Here is a 19,564-nt window from a genome sequence, read left to right as displayed (position 1 = left end):
TAAATGTGAGCCTAAATCATCAGAATTAAAAAACCAAAGACAAACTATTTCAATCTGTGTGCATTTAATTTATTTAATACACGAGTTTCACAATTTGAGTTGAATTACTGAAATAAATGAACTTTTCCACGACATTCTAATTGATTGAGATGCACCTGTAACTGAAATAAACCTGGCTTAATTGGTAAACTTGTTTTATGAAACAACCCCCAGGTAATGTGTTTTTGTATTGACAACAAGGGGTGGCTCTAGAGTAGATGTCCTAGTACAGTGATTCTCAAACAGAGGACCTTGCTTTTAGTAAGATTTTAATTAAAATGCAACAAAACCCCGTATAACATTCTTACATTTTATTACAACGGTTGTTCCAGATGTAAATTTTTTAGATAGGAGGTATTTTAAATATTGTCTTGGACATTGGCCGTGGAATCTATGACTATGTTTCAGTCTGGTATTTACTGCTCTGTCTATTTCTCCTCCTGGGGATCCATTATCTAGCATGTGCAGTCTAACAGAGGGGAACTCCATTTCCAAAAAACCCCTCTCTCCTAAAGTGAAGATAAGTTAAAAGAACTAGGATGAAGTCGCGTGGTCACATCACGAACTGTGTCTGTTTATCTTTGCCTTGCTGAGACATTCTCGGCAGTTGCTACATTTAGAAAGGTCACACATTTTTTATGCTTTTATATTTAAAATAAACAACGAGAACAATATCTGCCTACACTCCTTTTTTTTTTTTTAAAGGTTGTCTTTGCGTTTCTTATTTTGGCCACGCCTTTCTATGACGCGTTGTCGTGGTTGACTTAAGAAGGCGGGGATTCTTCTCTCGAGACTCTTGTTTATCAGCCGGCAGTGCTTCGCTATTATGTGATGTTTTGACTTGAAGTCTACGTAAGTAACGAATGTTTGTTTTTTCACTGGAAATAAGTACAGTTGACATATATATAGACAGGGTTTAAACGTGCCTCAAAGGAGAATAAATAACATTCAGTGTAACTGTTTGTATTAAATTAGTACACCACTGGTACTTTTGGTCCTAGATCGTAGCCTAGCAAGTGTTTATCATTAGTTTCTGTGGACAGTGATACGACAGTTAATGCAATTTCTTTAAATATAAACATTCATTCACATGTTTATTGTTATATTTACCCAGATTCTAGATTAATATTTAATAGTTTGACTGACGTTTCCTGTAATATCAGAAGTGCTCTACCTCTGGCTAGTGTTTTATATTTTAACTGCATTAATCATTGAGCTTCATCTAAGTTTAGGTGTCATTTGTGTGGTCCCTTATAGATGAACGTGGACTGGAGTTTTATTTGTTTTGATCTGAAAATCTAAAAAAAAAAAACGGGGAATAAACGGTTAAATCTGTTTTCTGAACGTAATTAAAACGTGTATAAATTACCCCCCATCACAAATAATCACCGAATAATGTTAGCTAGCAATGTTGGCTAATAAACGGTTGTGTTATCAGCCGCTGCTAGTTTCGTTGACTGGTTTTTGTCGTACAACCACGGACTAAATTTATTTACGATTACGTTTATTTAGCTATATAGCAAACTATGGATCGAAAGATGTTGTTTTTATATACAGCTGTATATTTTATGTATTACATAAAGCTATGGTATTCCTGTAGCTTAGACAGTGGAGCATAGCGTTAGCAACGCTAAAGTCATGGGTTAAAAGAGTTTGTTTAACAGAAAACTTTATGCATGTTTACAAATTTAAAATCCTTTATTTTTTTAATAGTTTATACAATCAAGGATGTCCCCAAAAGTAGGCGTAGCTCACTTCTGCGTTCACATTTATCCCCTAAATATGGCTAACTAGACACAGACATACTGTATAGTATAAATTGTATCTATGGCAAAGTATTTAATATATTTAAATATGTTGATCAGGCCATGTACAGTCTTGTAAATCATTTTCTGACCAAGGGCATGCAAATTGCAAAACCGTGGCAGTGATTAATTTCTTTTAATATTTTTATGATATTGAAACTAATTGCTTTTGTGTTTTTCTTGAATTGCAGGGTACCTGTATGAGGCATTGTACGGGTTTGTGCAATGGACTGCAACAGAAACTTTGATAGTTTTCCAGACACTTCCCTGGTGCTCCTTTCCTTCCTTAAGCAAAAAGGCTGCCAAAGTAGCCAGCTTCAAAGAGAGCTTGCTTATCTTGATGAACAGCTAAAGCTGCCTAAAAATCACAATTATATTGAGAGCGATGAGGAATTACAAGCTGATGGACACAGCTTCTCAGTCAGCTACAGAGAACTTCTACATGAATTTCAGAATCAAGTTCAGCCTCAACTACCAGGTACATTATTTCCTAATATTTTAATTAAAAGTGCGCCTTGATTAATACCAATAAGCCAATAATTATTTTCACATTATGGCTGATAACTGATTATAAATACCTGATATTTTATCTAATTTAAATAAAACTTATTAATATTATTTATTTTTTATTTTTGTCAAGCTCACATTATTTGTATGGATTTGTATCAAGAAAAAGTGCTAAATATTTATTTTGTAATCTAGCGCTATACCTTCAAATTAGGGCTAGATGACAGCAAAATTAATCTAAAATAAAAAAATAGGAAATGAGTGCTCCCAATTAAAGGGATTAAAAAAACTGTCATAATTTACTTCCCTTTATGTCTTTCCAAAACTGACTGATTTATTTATTTTTTGTCTGTGAAACACAGAACATATTTTGAAGAATGCTGGTAAACAAACAGTTTCACTTCCCACCTAATTCCACTGTATGGTAAAAAAAAAAGGTGTCAATTAAAACCGAAACTGTTTGGTTGCCAACATTCTTCAAAATATAATCTTTTGTGTTTCACAGAAGAAAGTTGGTCATAGAGGTTTGGAACGAATTGAGGGTGAGTAAATGACAGAATGTAATTTTGGGGTGGACTGTCACCTTAAATATACAAAATTAGCTGACACTGATAAATTTTGCTATATATTACTATATATTTGTCGTTGTCTGTGTCTGTTAATGCTGCAAATGTATCTCTCCATCTCAGTCAATGCTGAAGCAGCTCAGGCAGCGAGGGAAATGGCTGCAGAGTTGATCAGAATTGCAGACCTGCTTGAGCAGAGAGTCCTGTCCCAAGCTGCTGACAGTTTGACCAAGAAACTATGCAGATCTCAAGAGCAGGTGAGACCAAATGCAAACTAATTCTAAATATACACTAATGGTTGCTCCTTAAAACTGGAAACACCATTTACAATATTCCTTAAACATTTGCAGTTTTGGGGTGGACATCTTTCTGATGGAGTGCAGGCCTTACTTCGCCAGGTGGCAGGTGCCAAAGAGTTTAAGAAGGAACTTGTGGAGATGGCCTTCACTTTTGTGCTCATGAAGACTGTTTGTGAACATGTGCCTCAATTTTTGTTTGGTCTTTACGGCACAGTGGTGCAGTGTTTCTTACCACACAGATCCCACAGATGAGCTCTGTGTTCCAGTTATCCATTTATGGAATGTGTATAGATAAATGATACATTTGAAATCTTTGACTGTAAAGACAAGTGTATATGCTCTGCTTAAAGTTATAGTCAAGACTAAAATCCTAGCAATACTTTATGGAATATATATATTTTTTTTTTCTAAAAAAAAAAAAAGTTTCCTTTTCTATATTCCCTTGTAATACACTGTGATTTTTGTTTTTTTTGGCACTTTGGCCATGTTTAGTTTTATGGTTTTGTTAGGCATTTGATTGTTTCTATAACTGCCATTGAAAAATATCCTGATTAAACAGGAAACTATGCATTGAGCCAAATTTGTAAAAAAAAAAAATATATATACATTTCTCTTCTCTGATAACGTTTTGATCACTTTCAATCTCATAATCTCTTCTCACCTAGTCTGTAAAGGATATCACATGATCAACCGTCTCTGTTTTATAACAAATCTGACTCATATCAGTCAAAAATAGAGGAAGCAAACTTAGTTCCTATCTTAGTTTGCATGTCTTTTTTTAATTTGAGCAATGTTTCATCATAAAATTAATGCTTAAATCAGGACACAAACCACAAAGTTAACCCTTGATGGAATACAGTTTTATTTCACAGCTTTTGTCCATCTGTGATACAAAAAAAACCTCACTTGCAAAAAAATAGCACTTTTTCCTCTGACGTGAGATTGCCAACCACTGACAAAACAGGTGGATCCTGCCTGTACGCGACTTATGCTTTCTGTTGTTTTGACCAGGGTCTCTTTTAGATAGGCACACAACAGGGAAAAGAGGGTGACGAGGTTGTGCTGTGCAGGCCTTTTTAGCTTTCAAGGACAAACAACAGAACAGGGTACAGGCAAGGTGTAAATCAGAGACAGAAGACAGAAAATACTAAGTCTGAGACGACAAAGAAAAACTGCAAAGGACCGATGACTGATCTGTGTGGCTCAGAAGACATAAAAGAGACATTCTGGGTCCCCCAAACCTGAAGTCAGCACTTGATTTGAGCAACAGAGAGTTACCTAACACAGCAAATCACTTTTTACTCTAGAATTACAAAACCCATTTGGATGTTTCTAAATCATGGTGGTTTAAGATTAAACCACAATTTTAATATTTCAGAAGATTTTATTGAAATTGCTTCTGACCCAGAATTAGGGACATTTAATTACAAAATGCACGCTTAGAAACATTAGAAAACTAAATATGACTTTATCTAGCATTATCTTCTGCTTCCTGACATGAAAAATTCAGTCAACTGTGCCCTTTTGCCATGGCAATATTGACTGTGCTGGTGTAGTATTTTCATGAGTTTTTACAAACATGTTTTGTGCCTAACAGAACAAATGTTCACATTATGGCGAATTGCTGTACATTTAGAAATGACAATCCCTTAAACAAAATGTATCGGTCAAAGAGAAGGGTTTCTCATTTGAGGCTGTGACCTAGGCTTCTACTTTTAACTTTTAAAAGGGGGAATTCAAACAAAAGGATTCCTGCAAGCCTAATTTTTTTTTAAATATACACTAAAGATGGTTAATATGAATGTCTAAATGAATCAAGAATGCATGAATACTTTTTTGGATGTTGCGAGTAATCTTGTACAAGTACTGATATATTTTGGGAGAATATCAGTCGCACAATCCATCTGAAGAGGACAGCCCATAAAGATTTGTACCTTTATATTTCATGTCTGATAAGATAAAATCATAATCATGCACTCACAACAAGCTTGTGTTTAAAACCTAACGTCATTAAATCAAATATTTATATATGAGAATAAACATGCTTTACTAAAACAAATGAACGTACTACTTCTGAATCAGAAGCCTTGATGTTCCTTTTAAAACCAGGACCATGTCACAGCCTAGTGAACCAATCACTACTTTGATTACTAATACAGCACAAAAGAACTGACTTCACCTGTAAGTTCCTCTCCAGTTATAATGCTGGACTAAGCCAACAAATAAAAGCAACGAGAACAGAAAATAAAATGGTATGACACATAAGAGGTGTACTTTTCCCATAAAGTGCAGCTTGTGGCGGCACTGACCCATAGGGCTTCCATTAGGGCAAGAAATACAGTGAGGTCATGGACAGTCACGGACTTTCTACTTCTTCCTGTAGGCCAGCGCTCCAAAGGCCAATACTGCAGCGATGGCCACCAGGGCAGCACCACCGTATAGCAGCACAGGGAGGTCAGAGGACTCAGGCTGTGGCACTGACTTCATCTGCACCTCAGGAGGGGTCATGACAGGGAGCTCGTGGGCCAGGGAGGAGGCCTTCAGATCCACCTCTGGAAGTATCTCCTGCTCAAGGGTTGCTTGGACCTCTTCGGGTTCTAGATCAGGTGGGGGAGATGATTGTGGCTCCACAGGAGCTGGAACAGGCTGAGACTGAAGTTCAGGCTCAGGCACGGGGAACGAGGCGGCAGCAGCAGGGGCGGCTGGGTGCTCTTGCTCGGAGACTGGAGGTGGAGGAATCTCTTCCACAGTCGGCTCAGTTGCGGATTGCACTGGCTCTGCGGTTGGTGCTTCTTCTCGGACAGCAGCGAGTTCGCTTTCACTGCCCAGCACGCTAAGTACGCTACTCTCCAGCTCCCCTTCCTCCACCGTCTCTCCACCTTCTTCTAGAAGTTCAGCATCTTCACGCTCTACGTGCACAATGTCAGAGTTCGAGGAGTTGTTCTCGCTTTGCTCCTCAACTAACATCACTCCCTCGGCGCTGTCCAGACTCTTGGCGTCTTCTGGATCCATCATGCCAACCTGCGCCCAAGATTCGTGTCCTGACAGAGACACAGGAAGACTCTCTGTCTGCCAAGAAGCTGGCCCACTGCTATCTCCAAGGGTCAGTAGTGAAGCAGGAGGGTTTAGTTGATCCAAGGCCTGTTCACCTGACAGGATGTAGATGTCGTTACTGTCCTCGGCTATGATCACGTCAGGGTCCTCTGCTTCATCCAGGCTGAACACAGTGCCCTGTAATATAAGGAGTGGAAATATCAATCAGCTGGTCCATTAATTGTTTTTTATTCCAAATACAAATATTCTACTATTGCTATTCTACTCTCTTCTATAAATGAGAAATGTTTCAATGAAGGACCCACGGTCCTGCAAAGTTTATTTATAACCTGCTTCAGCACACCTGCTTGTGTATTTTCAAGCAATCCAGAAGAGCTTGTTTAGGTGCTTCAGGTTGGTTTGATTAAACTCTGCAGAATAGTGGGTTCCTAGGAGCTGAGTTGAAGTCCTCTGACGTAGGACATAACTGTTTTTGCAAGGTTTGAGTCGTGAGATCAAAGGTTTTGTTGTTCATTTTAAAACTGTGGTAAACCAATGTTCGCATTTCCTTCAGTGTTAACTCCAAACGTCTAATCTCTTTCCCACCACAACAAAAACATGTAATATGTTTGTTTTTAATTCTGTATTACTTTGTATGGTCTTCCTGATTGTGTCTGCAAACCATTCTCATGGAGATCCACATAACTGACAACTTTCACAAATAAATGTGCCTAAAAGAAGCATGAAGTACACAAAAGACCTAAAAAAGAATTAATAAAATGAATTAAAAAAGGATCATGTTCTTCTCCAACGATTGACACCAAATTACATGTTAGACATCTTGTTTTAATAATTTCAGAAACAGTAAAACACCAAAATTGATTTCATTTAAATTATTATATATATTTTTTTTTTCAAAAAGTGCATACCATTCAAAGGTTTGGAGTCAGTTAGATTTTTTTTTAAATACATTTATTGAGGGTGCAATAAATTGATCAAAATGAACAGAGTAAAAGAAATGTCACTGACAATCGCTACTTAAAATTGATATTTATAATAATAATAATAATAATAATAATAATAATACATTTTATTTTTTAACGCACTTTATATTCACACAGAACCCCAAAGTGCTACAGATTAAAAACAAGAAGAAATGTAAAAAAAAAAATAATTCAAAGGCTTTGCTAAAAAGGTAGGTTGTGAGGCCACGTTTAAAAACATTGACAGGTTGTGGAGTCCGTAGATGGTCAGGGAGAGCATTCCACAAACTCGGAGCAGCTAAGCAGAAAGCCCGATCTCCCATAGTCCTGGGGGGTTTTAATAGATATGTTGAAGCAGAACGGAGTGTACATTTGGAAGTTTGTGGAGTAAGAAGTTCCTCAAGACATGATGGGGCATCACCATGGATACACTGATGGGTAAGGAGAGAGACCTTATAAACAATCTTAAATGAAACAGGAAGCCAGTGTAGTGATTTGAGAACGGGTGTGATATGATCGTATTTGCACATCCTCATCAGGATCCTAGCAGCACTGCTCTGGATGTACTGCAAATTCTGTAGGCTTTTGCCAGGGATCTTGATGAGGAGCGCATTACAGTAGTCCAGCCTGGAGGAGACAAAGGCATGGACAAGCTTTTCCGCATCTGCAAGAGAGAGCATAGGACGAAGTCTAGCAATATTCCTAAAATGGAAAAAGGAAGTCGTGCACAGTTGTTTAACATGAGTCTCAAAGGTGAGATGAGAGTCCATTCTAACACCCAAATTGATATCGGATGTTGAGAGTGGAATATTTTGGCCAGAAAAGTTAATACTGGAAATGACAGATGTCTGGATCTGGTGTGGGGTGCCTACTAGAATAGCTTCAGTGTTTGATCCGTTCAACTTCAGGAAATTTTTGACATTGTGTGTCAAGGATTTAGCCTCTCCCAAGGCAGCATATTCCATTCTCCCAGTAAGGTAGGATGAAAACCAGTTACAGACAGAGTCAGAGAGACTGATGGTGTGACGTAAACGGTACAGAAGAATGTTGTGGTCCACAGTGTCGAATGCTGCAGTCAAATCCAAAAGGATGAGAAGAGATGAAAAACCAGCGTCTGCTGCCATCAGCAGGTCGTTTGTGACCCTCACCAGAGCTGTTTCGGTGCTGTGGCCAGAGTGGGAACCAGACTGGAATTTCTCAAATAAATTGTTTTGTTTTAAATGGGTCTGAAGTTGTGCAGCAACTACTTTTTCCAACACTTTAGAAAGGAATGGAAGGTTAGAGATGGGCCTGTAGTTGGCAAGGACTTCTGGATCTAAAGTTTTTAGGTGTGGTCTGATGACAGCAGTTTTCAGCTCAGATGGTACATGACCAGTCTGGAGGGAGTGATTGATAACCTTAGTAATCTTAGTCATTTATGGCACAAAGGTTAGATTTGACCAAGGCTGTAGGAAAAGGGTCCCGGACGCAGGTTGATGGTTTCATCTTTCTGATTCTGTCCTCAACCTCTCGCTGTGAGATGTCAGAAAAACAGCAGAGAGGTCGGGGAGTGTCAGGCTGTAAATCGGCAGTCAAAACAGGCAGAGCAGAGGAACTAGACAGAAGAGAGCGAATGATATCTACTTTTTTCCAGAAAAAAAAATTAATTAAAAAATAATAATATTTGCCATCACAGGAATAAATTACACTATCATACAGTCTATAATAAAATTGAAATTAGTTATTTTTATTTTACATTGTATTTATTTTAAATTGCAACAATATTTAACAATACTACCATTTTTATTGTATTTAATCAAATAAACGCAATTTTGATTGTAAGCTTTAATAAAAAATAAAAATGATAATACTAATCCCAAATTTTGAAAGGTAGTGTAACTTGTTCAAATAAAATGCATGTAAAATAAAGTGTTACACACACAAATACACCAACTTTTAAATAATACAATTATTGCAGTATGTCCTCTTTAGTACAAGAAGCGGAATTTACCATGACAGGGTCATTTGTCACTGAATTTGGCACCCAGTGGAGTGTGAGAGCAATACAGCTGTGCTCTCTACTTCATAGTTGATTAAACAAGATCAACTTTAAAATGCAAAGTATCAATGATGGACAGCTATTCACTGAATATGATGTTAGCTTATACTAGCTGCATTTTACTGTATTTCGCTGATAAAAAAAATTCTTGCATAAAAACGGTTTAAAAAGACTACAGACGTAGAGATACAGCAAGTCAAGCTGAAAAGAGTGTTGACTGGTTCTTATTTTCTAAAATTACTTGAAGCTTCTTTAAAATCAAACAAAGATAGACCTGAGGGCAACTTTCAAAATAAGGGAAGTCTTCAAGACCTCAACAGGAAGTGTTCTAACCCACTCTCCATCTGTATTCACTGTGCTGTCCTTCCTATCTAGAGTCATGACTTTATCTTTCTCTGTCACCCACACAATGACATCACTATACAGCTGTAGTGTCTGCATATGCCACTGGGCTCTGAATGTCTACCACAACTAGGTCAAGCATGCAAAACGAGCCTATTTGAATTTGAACTCATTGTCTGTAAATATGTCAGTTTGTGCTCATTTGCATTAAGCAAACTTAATATAATGCCCCTTGCTTACTCATCTTAAAGTACACCGTTCTGCTCCCTGTGCCTTTTCTGGTCTTTTAGATTTCAGTAATCCACCACTGTGCACGTGCATCTAGTTTCACATGTAATCCTGTCTCACACGAATGCTTTCAAAAACACAGACCCCAGCATCTGGATTAACATCTAATAGCCAACCAAGAGAGGACAGTGCCTTATATATTACTTACAATCATATATAGATAACCATCACGTGTAACCTTAAAAAAAAACTAAAAAACTAAATAGTTATATGACTTTAGAGTTTCCAAAAATCTGCATGGTAAACAACAAACAACAGGTTATGTCAGTAAAGATTAAAGTTTGGGGTTGAGATTATACTTGTTACTTATATACTTATTTACTTAATATAAATAAAAGCATTAATAAAAAAAATTAAATAAATGTTTTTGGGGCTGTACCAGCCCCAAACCTTGGAATGGTAGTGTATAATAAACAATGTGCTGCGTAGCACTGCACATATTATACTTGATTTACAGATGCATACACCATAATTCTAAGAAAAGTAATACACAAAATAATTTGTGGCAAATTATATGCATGTGATGCCATCACAGAAAAATAGATGATTTGAGCTGACATTAACTACATTTGCTCTCATCATTTGGATTTATTTTTAAGCTGATTAAATAAACCCAAGAAAAAAAAATACTGGGAAATCCAAGCTTTGTCCTCGCATACTTTTAAATGTTACATTCTCCTTTTTTGGCTCTAAAGACTCAAGCATTAATTACTATGGTTATGAAGTAAACTTAAAATAACAAAAACCCTATGTACATAGTCCAGATTGACAATACCTTTTTAAAACGGTGGAGTAAGATAGATGTTTCCTGCAAGATTGGGCTTGCTTTCCTATCCAGAGACTGTCTAGAAATCAAGTTATGCTGTAAGGCGTATTCTCTTAGGTGAGCTTTGACCTATACACCACTCCACCCTCACCTGAAGACAAATACTCACACATGCCTGCCAAACTCAAATGCTTTCACATTCAAACAAGAAATCAATATTGAAGATAGGGTGGGGTCCAGAGCATACAACCCGTCGAGTGGTAATACATTTGGGAATACTGTGCTACTAACAAGTATGAAAACTAATGTGTATACTAAACATATGCTAGTACAGTTCAATAAAGTGGGGGGTCACAGATTTTTTAATGTTATTGAAAGAAGTCTCTTACGCTCACTGAGGCTGCCTTTTTTTTTTAAATAAAAAAAATACAGTACAACAGTAATATTGTGAAATATTTTTTACAATTTAAAGTAACTTGTCTTTTAATATATTTTAGGAACAGCATTTATTTAAAATATAGACTTTTTGTAACATCACAAATGTCTTTACTGTCTCTTGCTAATTGCTAAATAAAAGCATTAATTTTATTTTTTAAAATCTTACTGATCCCAAACTTCTGAATGGTAAGGTGCATAAATGTGAATGCGGATACATTCTGCATCAGAATCACTGTAGACACGAGACACCTTTTAGACAGTATGTACTACATTTAACACTTGTAAGGCAGTTTCTACTGTTAAGGCATCCACACCAAAGATAAACATATCTTGTCTGTTGCGGGTGCACCATACATGTGAATTTCCACACACTGTACAATTTGCCTGTGAATGCTGAACTGCGTCTGCTGATAAGAAGACCAGTTTGCCCACTGCATCATGCAACCTACTGGGGAGAACTCACCACATAAACCTGCTCATTCATTCATCAGATTGACCGATGAGGAGTTAACATTTCCTCCTTTTAAAACATCTAAACATACCCTAAATCATAAGCAAATACTTTATATTATTAAACTACATTCAAACCAACTTAGGATACTTAGGGCAAAGATTCTTCTGGATCTCCCATAGGATGTCAAGCATACAGGTCACCATCTCATCTAGCACTGTGAATAGTTTGGAGGCAGTCAAACTGGGACAGCCTTGCTCCAGCTGATTCATAGGAGGATTTATCAGATTTATTTCTGTTCTTCATCTCTGGAGTGTGTGGGGGTGGCGTATGGCCTCTGTTTGTGTGATGAGAGCAGAACATCGCCTGTAAAATGTAGTTACGTATAGAGGCCAGGCTGAGCGATGTGCCGGGTGATACGACCTGATGTGGCTCGAGCTCTGCTCTCAGCACCTACTGATATATAGACAGGGGCCCAGAGCTTTGGTAGCGGTTTGTCTGCACCAGTACAACGGGAGTCAAATTACATCACATCAAGCCATCTCAAGAAACTTTGCTGTGCCATGTGACACAGACACCCTGAAGGTCAACTCTGTGTTACGTACAGAACAGACAGAGGGATAGGGAGGGGATAAAGGGGAGGGGCAACTCACAAGACAAAATGTCCCACACACTGGGTTTCTGTTACCCCTACTGAATGCTTTCCTTGACCTACAGGAGTTTGTCATGATCAGAGCAGACAGCATGATTCAGCGGTAACATATCATTGACTTGCTGTATTTTGGTTTTCAAAATGGCTTCTTGCTGGGTTTGCAGAATAGACACACAAACAGATTCCTTCTCATTCACGTCACTGGCTTTGGGTCTCATTCATTAAATTATTTTCTGCATAATCGTGCATTAAAACCATACATACATGAATTGTCACACTGTATTGGTTCAACAATTTATGCATGAATGCTTTAGCAAACAATTCATTGTCATGTTTCACAAATGAGGCCCATTTTATTTTGTTCTATATAACAATTGTGCTTCCACAAAGGTACAAAAAAACTAATGACCGCCCAAAACACAATTATACTCCGCTAAAAGCAGAACCGAGCAAACAGAGTCACTTAAACATTCAATTAAATATTTACAGACTGGCCTATTTAATGGACAGAACTAAATGAAGAATTAAACCTTGTGAGAGTGTCCTTGTGTTTGCTATTTTATTATCCATTTACAACAGCTATTGCGTGATGGAGAGCAAGAAATAGGTCAAAAAGACCTAAATCCATAATATTTATATTATTGTTTTGCGCAAATGGACCACAATAGAATAATCTCATCTGATTCTGACATCTAGAAGAAAGCAGCTGTCCTACCTGCCTGTGTTTGTCTCTTAAGTGCGCAGAACTCCAGCAGTGACCACAAGGAGATGCAGTGAATGAGTGGCGGAGAGAAAGTATAGAGAGGATAAAGGTTTCTGTCAGAGTAATGGGGCTGGAACTGCAGAGCAGGAGGTCTGGTTTGTTTGCACACTGTCTCCTCCTTCTGGTCAAACTCCTCCCAGCTGCATTCAAACTCTCACAGATGCTTATCCCATATCATCTATGCCAAAGCTCTCGCTCCATCACTGGAATGTGGTCCTGTACTGAGCGGCAGTATAAAACAATGGTCTCCCCTCCTCCCTGCGTCAGTGTCAATAGTGCACTAATTAAATGAATCCTTCTGACTTCAGCTCGCACACAGAACGCATGAACTGAGTCTTTCATATGGACGGCCCTCATCTGAGATACAGTGTGACCTAAATAGGATGTTATAAACAAACAAGACCTTCCTCATGCTTTACGACATCAGACCGAGGCAAAGAACTGTTCTCATAAAACATTTGCATGAGAGTATGATAGCCTTCCGAAATGAATTATCAAATTACATACATTTACATTTTGATAAGATGAATGGGAATGAGTGTGCAAAACATTAAGTTAAAGAGTAATTCTTTATTATGACCTTTAATATGGAGTACCAAAGAGTTGTGCCATAAACAAATATGCTCATGATCACCACGGCTTGACAGAAGCACCATAAAGTTACCACTGTCCATAAAGGTGAGAGGATGGTGAAATTGTTGATGAAACACTAAAAGTTATCTCAGCCATCACATAGCCACATAATGCTTTTAAAAACACAATCCTTGTTATCCAAAGGGTTCTGAATACTTCGAGCAAAACTTTTAAACAAAACACTGTTTGTCAACACAGTGCGTTAGTAAAATTATACTAGCATTATCCAGCAGCAGCTGAATTAGGTAACATGTTAAAATCACGAGCGCAGCTCTGGCTCCCTCTCCTGACAGCAGTTTTGAAAAACACTGAAATTTGAAATCTTTCTCAGATTTGCCTGACCTTAACCTCTTAAAGGCACTGGTTCTCAACCAGGGGTACAGGACTTCCTAAGAAGCCTAAGCAAACCCCCAAGGGGGCTGCAAGATGACCTAAACATTTTCAAATTAATATATTATCAATACAACTAATATTCATATTATTAACAAAAAAATAAAAATTAAATTAAACTTGCTAAAATCCTTAATTTGCATTTTCCCCCTCAATAACTCGTGTTTCCCAGTTTCTGTTTATAAAAAGAGTTCAAACAACAAAATTATAATTATCTACTGTAATTGTGAAATTCATAGTAGAGAAAATATGGAGAAAATGTTTTATCTACAGATGTGTTGGACAAAGGGGACCTTTGAGTCAAAAAGGTAAGAACCACTGCTTTAAGTTAGACATTTATACTGTCATATATTTCATAAGTTGCTAATAGGTTGCAGAGATGTTCAACTGTCCCTGTGAGTGTTGTGCATTTATTTTGTGAAATCACAAAGCACAGCTTCACCAGAAAAGAAGACATAAAAATGTGCATTATTGATAAAAAAAAAAGTTTGACATGGTCTCAAACTGGTTATACCATCCAGATCGAACTACAGACAGTGCATCACCCATTAAATAGAAGTCACTCACCCATCCTCCCTGCTGAATGATGAAGTCTGCTTGCGATTCCTTTAGGTAACGCAAACCATAATGTAGAAGAGTTTCCAGTGGCTGCCCCTCATTCTGCAGGGCTTGTAACAATACTAAGGGTACCAACACCTAAACAGAGCAACACACTGACAAAATAAGGAAATGAAGGACAAAGACATTCACGATTCAGTGAAACTTTTCCCAATGGCCCTATGTGCTGAGTTTTTTGGATTACCTTGCTCCATCCTCCTTGAGCATGAGAGGACACCTCCTCCACCGCTGCTCTGAAGTGCTCAAAGTCCAAATCACTGCACAAGAGGCACATACATTATTAAGATTTCTCTGCATTAATTTGAATTTGCTTGTTCTTCAGAAAAACATCAGCATAACATATGTTGAAAGCTTTAGTCAATATTTAAGTTAAACGTCAAGAATTAACTCATTTGAAGCCAACTAATAATAACTGTGTGTGCAGGCTGTTTACATATTTTTCTGGCATAGACCTCTGCCAAGTACGTTACTAGATCTTTTTTATAACTTCTAAAATTACCCAGGAATTTTCCCTGGATATTTAAAAGGACCTGCTCAGAAGAGTGTGAGTAGCGGAGGACAGGTGTGTGTCCAGGTCCTGTGAGACATGATCCCCCAGCACTGCCAGGCTGTCTTCTATGGAGCTTTCTGGATTGGCTGGACTGAACACTGGGGATGTGAGCTGATCAAAACCAGTCCTGGAAAAAGCTGAGCAGAAAAAGAGATCATCGATGACTTTAAACTATGATCCACATTTCAGATTCATTTTATCACGAAAATACAGTGTAATAACAAGAAACATCTTACAGGCTGCAATTTCCTCTTCCAGCTGCTTCATTTCATTCTCAATCTGTTTCTTCAGGCTGCTATTTCGCTCTCTTTCCAGTTCCTGTGTAGAATGGCTCTCTCCTGCATAGAATCATAACACAAAAAAGTTTTTATATAAATGTATGTGAATAATTATAATTTCTCTTATGTTGATGTAATCATTTACCTGGTCAAGTGTGACCAAAATGCATTTCCCCATTTAGTTCTTAATTTAATTAGATTCTTTTTTTTAAAGAAAATAAGAGTTAATTGACTATAATTATATAATTTGTAAATCTATACAGACAAAATACTTAGTGCAAGATACAATAACAGCTGGAATTCTAGGCTCTTTTGGAGCAAAAATAGGTTTTTACTACATTAATTAATTTGAACTAATAACCTTGATTAAAAAAAAAAAATAATTCATACATTTGGTGTAAACAAAACATGTAAGCATTATTACATTTTCATCAGCTCCTTAAATATTTTGCTTATCTTAATTCCTAAATGTTTTAAAGCAATCTTGTTTATTTGAACCTTGATGCAAATATATTAAGCCAACACCACCAGGAAAACTCCAGGTATTAAAATCTTTAGCTGAATAATTTTCTACATGACTTATTAAGTCATGTAGAAAATTAAAACTAAAGATGAAACTGAGCCAAAGATACTGGACAGTAACACAGATGCACTCATTTTCTCCAAATACAGTACTAATGGACTTCAGTAACCCTTAAACAATCCAATAGATCTATTTATTATGAGCGGAGATTGACTTTTGCAATTCAGGATGTAGAAGCAACACGATGTGAATTTTGGATTAAATATTAGCATCCATTTCATTTTGTATTCAACACTATTACTATTAGATTCAGAACTTACATAATGTTCAGTATATTCAGCACACAACCTGACACACACAGAAAGACAATCCAGAGTCAAACTCAGCACTTTTGAACATAATGTCAAAATATATCATGTGCTCCAGATAGTATATGTAAATAGGAAAAAGAAAATTAAGCCTGATTCATTACCATCCCCCCCCCCTGTCCCAATTCTCATGTGTCCAGGACAGGTACTTTTAAATTTTTATTTTTTCACTTTTACTATATTATATTTTAATACGTTATTAGACACAGTGGCTGTAATACAACTGGCTTTTCTGTGGTTCCTTAAACCATTGCGTGGCTATTCATTCATACACTGGTGAATTATTTAGTGTCTGAACAGGCCCAGGCTTTCAGCTCTCTCAACCACACACACCCAGTGAATGACTACAAAAAGAAGTGTCTGAGAAGGAAAGAAACTGATTTAGAGAGAGAGTGTGTATAAAATGACTGTGAAGCAGACAAAGCCTTTTACAACATTACAAAAGTTGATGTGGGCTCACATTGACTTTTCCCAGGCCGGGCCAGTCTTTGGTCAGTTTTGTTCAGGCTGAGCTTCGCTCTGAACAGTGGCATGTGAACAAGTCAACGCTGATCGCATATGACAGTCTGTCAGAGTGCAGAGCGGGTCGAGTGGAAAGAGGGATCAGAAGCTACTTTCAAAGCTGACTGAATGAAAACCAGATCAGGACACAGGACATTCCTCATTGAACCGCTGATATGCCCAAGGCTCCAAAATCTCCAACAGGCAGCTTAAGCCCATACCATCCTCTGTAATAAAGTCAACCAGACTAACTGTCAATGACAAACTAGGTGCGCTTTGCATCCACTTCTAAACTCCACAAGGACTAAATAAAAAACGTAAAAGTCAATATTCATGAGAATCTGCCTTACAACGTCTCCTCTAAACAAAATGCCCATGGACTGTTCGAAGCGAGAATCAGACACAAAACATATAAATGATTCCAACAGAACCAAATTTGACAACTGTATATGGACTGCGACAAGTATAGACAAAACATGCACTCTGAAGGATTCGTTAATGCATTACTTGCAATACCTGCAGGCATTTTTCAATCAAACTACACTGGTTACGGCACTCTGTATACAGTACTTTGAGTTATAATCCATGTTCAAGGGCAAAATGGAGATTCCTGGAGCAGGAATGTGACCTCAGTAACTGTAGACAAACCCTACTACAGATTGAAACTGTAATGGTGGTGTCTCTACAAAGAAGCTCTATGGAAAGTCTATGAAGTGCTAAAGCAGGAGGAGAGAACTATTGCTGTAGTGACTTTTGAGTTCTATTAGTTTTTTTAGTTGAGTTCTATAAATTTATTTCCCACAACATCTACATTGCTTTTTTCCTACTATTACAGTCATGTTTACTTGTGTATATCTCTCACCATTTGATGCATATTGTATGCATAAAAACAGCATCCAGAATCATTACTAGGTTGACTATCTAGATAGCCGAGTGAATGTATACAATAGTGTAGGTGATGTTTTTATGGCAACGGATGCTAAGAAATTCCCCAAGAAATAGACAAGAATTCTTTCTGACAACGCACTTGAAAATGACAAAATAATAATTATGACATTACAATTGGGAAGTGACTTTTGTAAAAACACATCTTAACACTAAGTCCTGTACAGCTTAATTAAAAAGAAGAGTCTATCTGCTAACTTCTACACTTTTTCATCAGTGTAATTTCTTCTACAGGAATTTTGAATTGCATAAAACAGATGACTCTTTTCCATGCACGTACACAGAAAATGTGCTCTTTTGCCTCACTATGCTTGCATTACAATATACAACTGCGTCCCGTTTTCCTGCATAAGCGAGACAAGCATACCACTGAAAGTTTTGTCATTGTTTTGAGATTAAATTAAACTCATGATTCTTGCCAGGCAAGCAGGCAGTTTGTACATACTGAATTGTGGATGTGAGTTCTTACCCTCCACTGTCTCTGAGGGTCTTGATCTTGACGGCAGAGGCTGAGGCAGGCTGAGGTAGCTGAGGATGACATACTTGGTCTCATAGTGAAATCCATCAGGCACTGTGGTGGAGGAGCCAGAGGCAGCCATTGAATAGGAACGTCAGGCTCTCAGGGACATGCACGACCAAATGACAGCGTTCACAATCCTAGAACAAACAAACACTTTATAAGGCATAAATTAGTCAAACAATTTTGGGGAACTTCTGGTATCTGCTCCACTAAGAAAAACAAAAGCTATAAGTATGTGAATATAAGCCACGGCAATAACTTTCACCTGTGGAGGACATAAAAGACAGCAGGCAGATCGTTAGTGACTGACAGCCTCAGTCACCATTTACATTTATTTCCATACAATGAAAGTGACTGAGGTTGTCATTCAGCCTAAAATTCCCAGCATGATTAAATGTTGACAGAAGTTTTATATAGTGGTAAACTATTTCAACTCAGCAGCTTGTGAGATGCCAGTCTGAAATAGAAGTACAAATGTAACTAAAACGGTTACGTAAGATTATTTCACAAACCCCTTGACTGATATGTGAATTCTTTCCATGCATGCTACACTACAAGACATCCAACTCTAAAGTTTGTCTCTTGACCACTTCAAAACTGGACAGTACCTATAACACTGTAACGCACATTTCTCCTGGCAAATGTCCTGAAAGTGATGTGAGATATGTGCACTAACGAAGTCCACCACATTTAATAGAACATGGTGTACAATGTAGCGCACGCGGACACCCACTGAACCTCTCTGCGTGCTCGCCACACCTACTCGCATGCCACAGCAACCAGCTAGCCTCTAAAGTTTAAACATAACCTGATAGTGTCACTTCTAACATAACATGCTATCCATTTAACGTGAACATGCTGCGACTTAACTTGAATGCGTCGTACCTCTGCGCCAGTGATAATTTTGTTCGCTGACTTCGCTCAGAGGGTGCTCACCCGGTTTCTTTCACAGTTAACTATATAACTGCTTTGCCTGTGGGATGGCTAACTGTTTAGACGTGCGCTTGCGTGGTGCCCATGCTGCGCGTGTGCGGGAGGATGAAGCCAAGCGCGCTGCTCCGCCTCGATTGTATTCCTGCTACTATGACGCGGAAACGAGAAGGTCAAGGATAGAGTGGGCAACTTCTTCACCCGTTACATTTACTTCCAGTTCCATTAACAGTTCTCGGACGAACGCGCAAGAATGATTCATATGTGTCGGTTCTTTTTAGTGAATCACGCATCGCGAATATGCTTTTCGAATCTTTCGAATCAACACGTTTCTCAAC

The 19,564-nt window shown here is 37.8% G+C and overlaps 2 protein-coding genes across 3 annotated transcripts; one reads left to right on the top strand and one right to left on the bottom strand.

Annotated features, from left to right (window-relative positions):
- The first annotated feature begins 635 nt into the window (after positions 1 to 635).
- Positions 636 to 4,126, top strand: LOC306888080 (uncharacterized protein). The gene is made up of 4 exons (XM_079446210.1): positions 636 to 891; positions 2,036 to 2,322; positions 3,041 to 3,174; positions 3,268 to 4,126. Exons 2-4 carry the CDS (start codon positions 2,070 to 2,072, stop codon positions 3,466 to 3,468), a joined length of 588 nt encoding a protein of 195 aa, XP_079302336.1. The 5' UTR covers positions 636 to 891; positions 2,036 to 2,069; the 3' UTR covers positions 3,469 to 4,126.
- On the bottom strand, positions 4,057 to 19,381 carry LOC306888079 (bcl-2-like protein 13). Of its 2 annotated transcripts, none has more exons than XM_079446209.1 (7): positions 19,167 to 19,381; positions 18,246 to 18,433; positions 15,398 to 15,499; positions 15,142 to 15,298; positions 14,796 to 14,868; positions 14,561 to 14,689; positions 4,057 to 6,447 (listed from the first exon to the last, which is right to left on the bottom strand). In XM_079446209.1, the coding sequence occupies exons 2-7, from the start codon at positions 18,373 to 18,375 to the stop codon at positions 5,584 to 5,586; spliced, it is 1,455 nt and encodes a 484-aa protein (XP_079302335.1). In that variant the 5' UTR covers positions 18,376 to 18,433; positions 19,167 to 19,381; the 3' UTR covers positions 4,057 to 5,583. The 2 variants fall into 2 exon arrangements, with proteins under 2 accessions (XP_079302335.1, XP_079302334.1); XM_079446208.1 differs by having other exon boundaries at positions 19,182 to 19,328.
- Positions 19,382 to 19,564: the final 183 nt, after the last annotated feature.

This window comes from Barbus barbus, assembly GCF_936440315.1.
Source record: "Barbus barbus genome assembly, chromosome: 22".
In the NCBI taxonomy this organism is placed as follows: domain Eukaryota; kingdom Metazoa; phylum Chordata; class Actinopteri; order Cypriniformes; family Cyprinidae; genus Barbus; species Barbus barbus.
This window is presented reverse-complemented; position numbering and strand designations above follow the sequence as displayed.

Coding starts and splice junctions, on each gene's coding strand:
- LOC306888079 (XM_079446209.1), bottom strand. CDS start 18,375: ATGGCTGCCTCTGGCTCCTCCACCACAGTGCCTGATGGATTTCACTAT. Junction 14,690..14,795: donor CTCAAGGAGGATGGAGCAAG/GTAATCCAAAAA, acceptor TGCTCTGTTTAG/GTGTTGGTACCCTTAGTATT. Junction 6,448..14,560: donor TCATTCAGCAGGGAGGATGG/GTGAGTGACTTC, acceptor CTTATATTACAG/GGCACTGTGTTCAGCCTGGA.
- LOC306888080 (XM_079446210.1), top strand. CDS start 2,070: ATGGACTGCAACAGAAACTTTGATAGTTTTCCAGACACTTCCCTGGTG. Junction 2,323..3,040: donor AGTTCAGCCTCAACTACCAG/GTACATTATTTC, acceptor TCTCCATCTCAG/TCAATGCTGAAGCAGCTCAG. Junction 3,175..3,267: donor TATGCAGATCTCAAGAGCAG/GTGAGACCAAAT, acceptor AAACATTTGCAG/TTTTGGGGTGGACATCTTTC.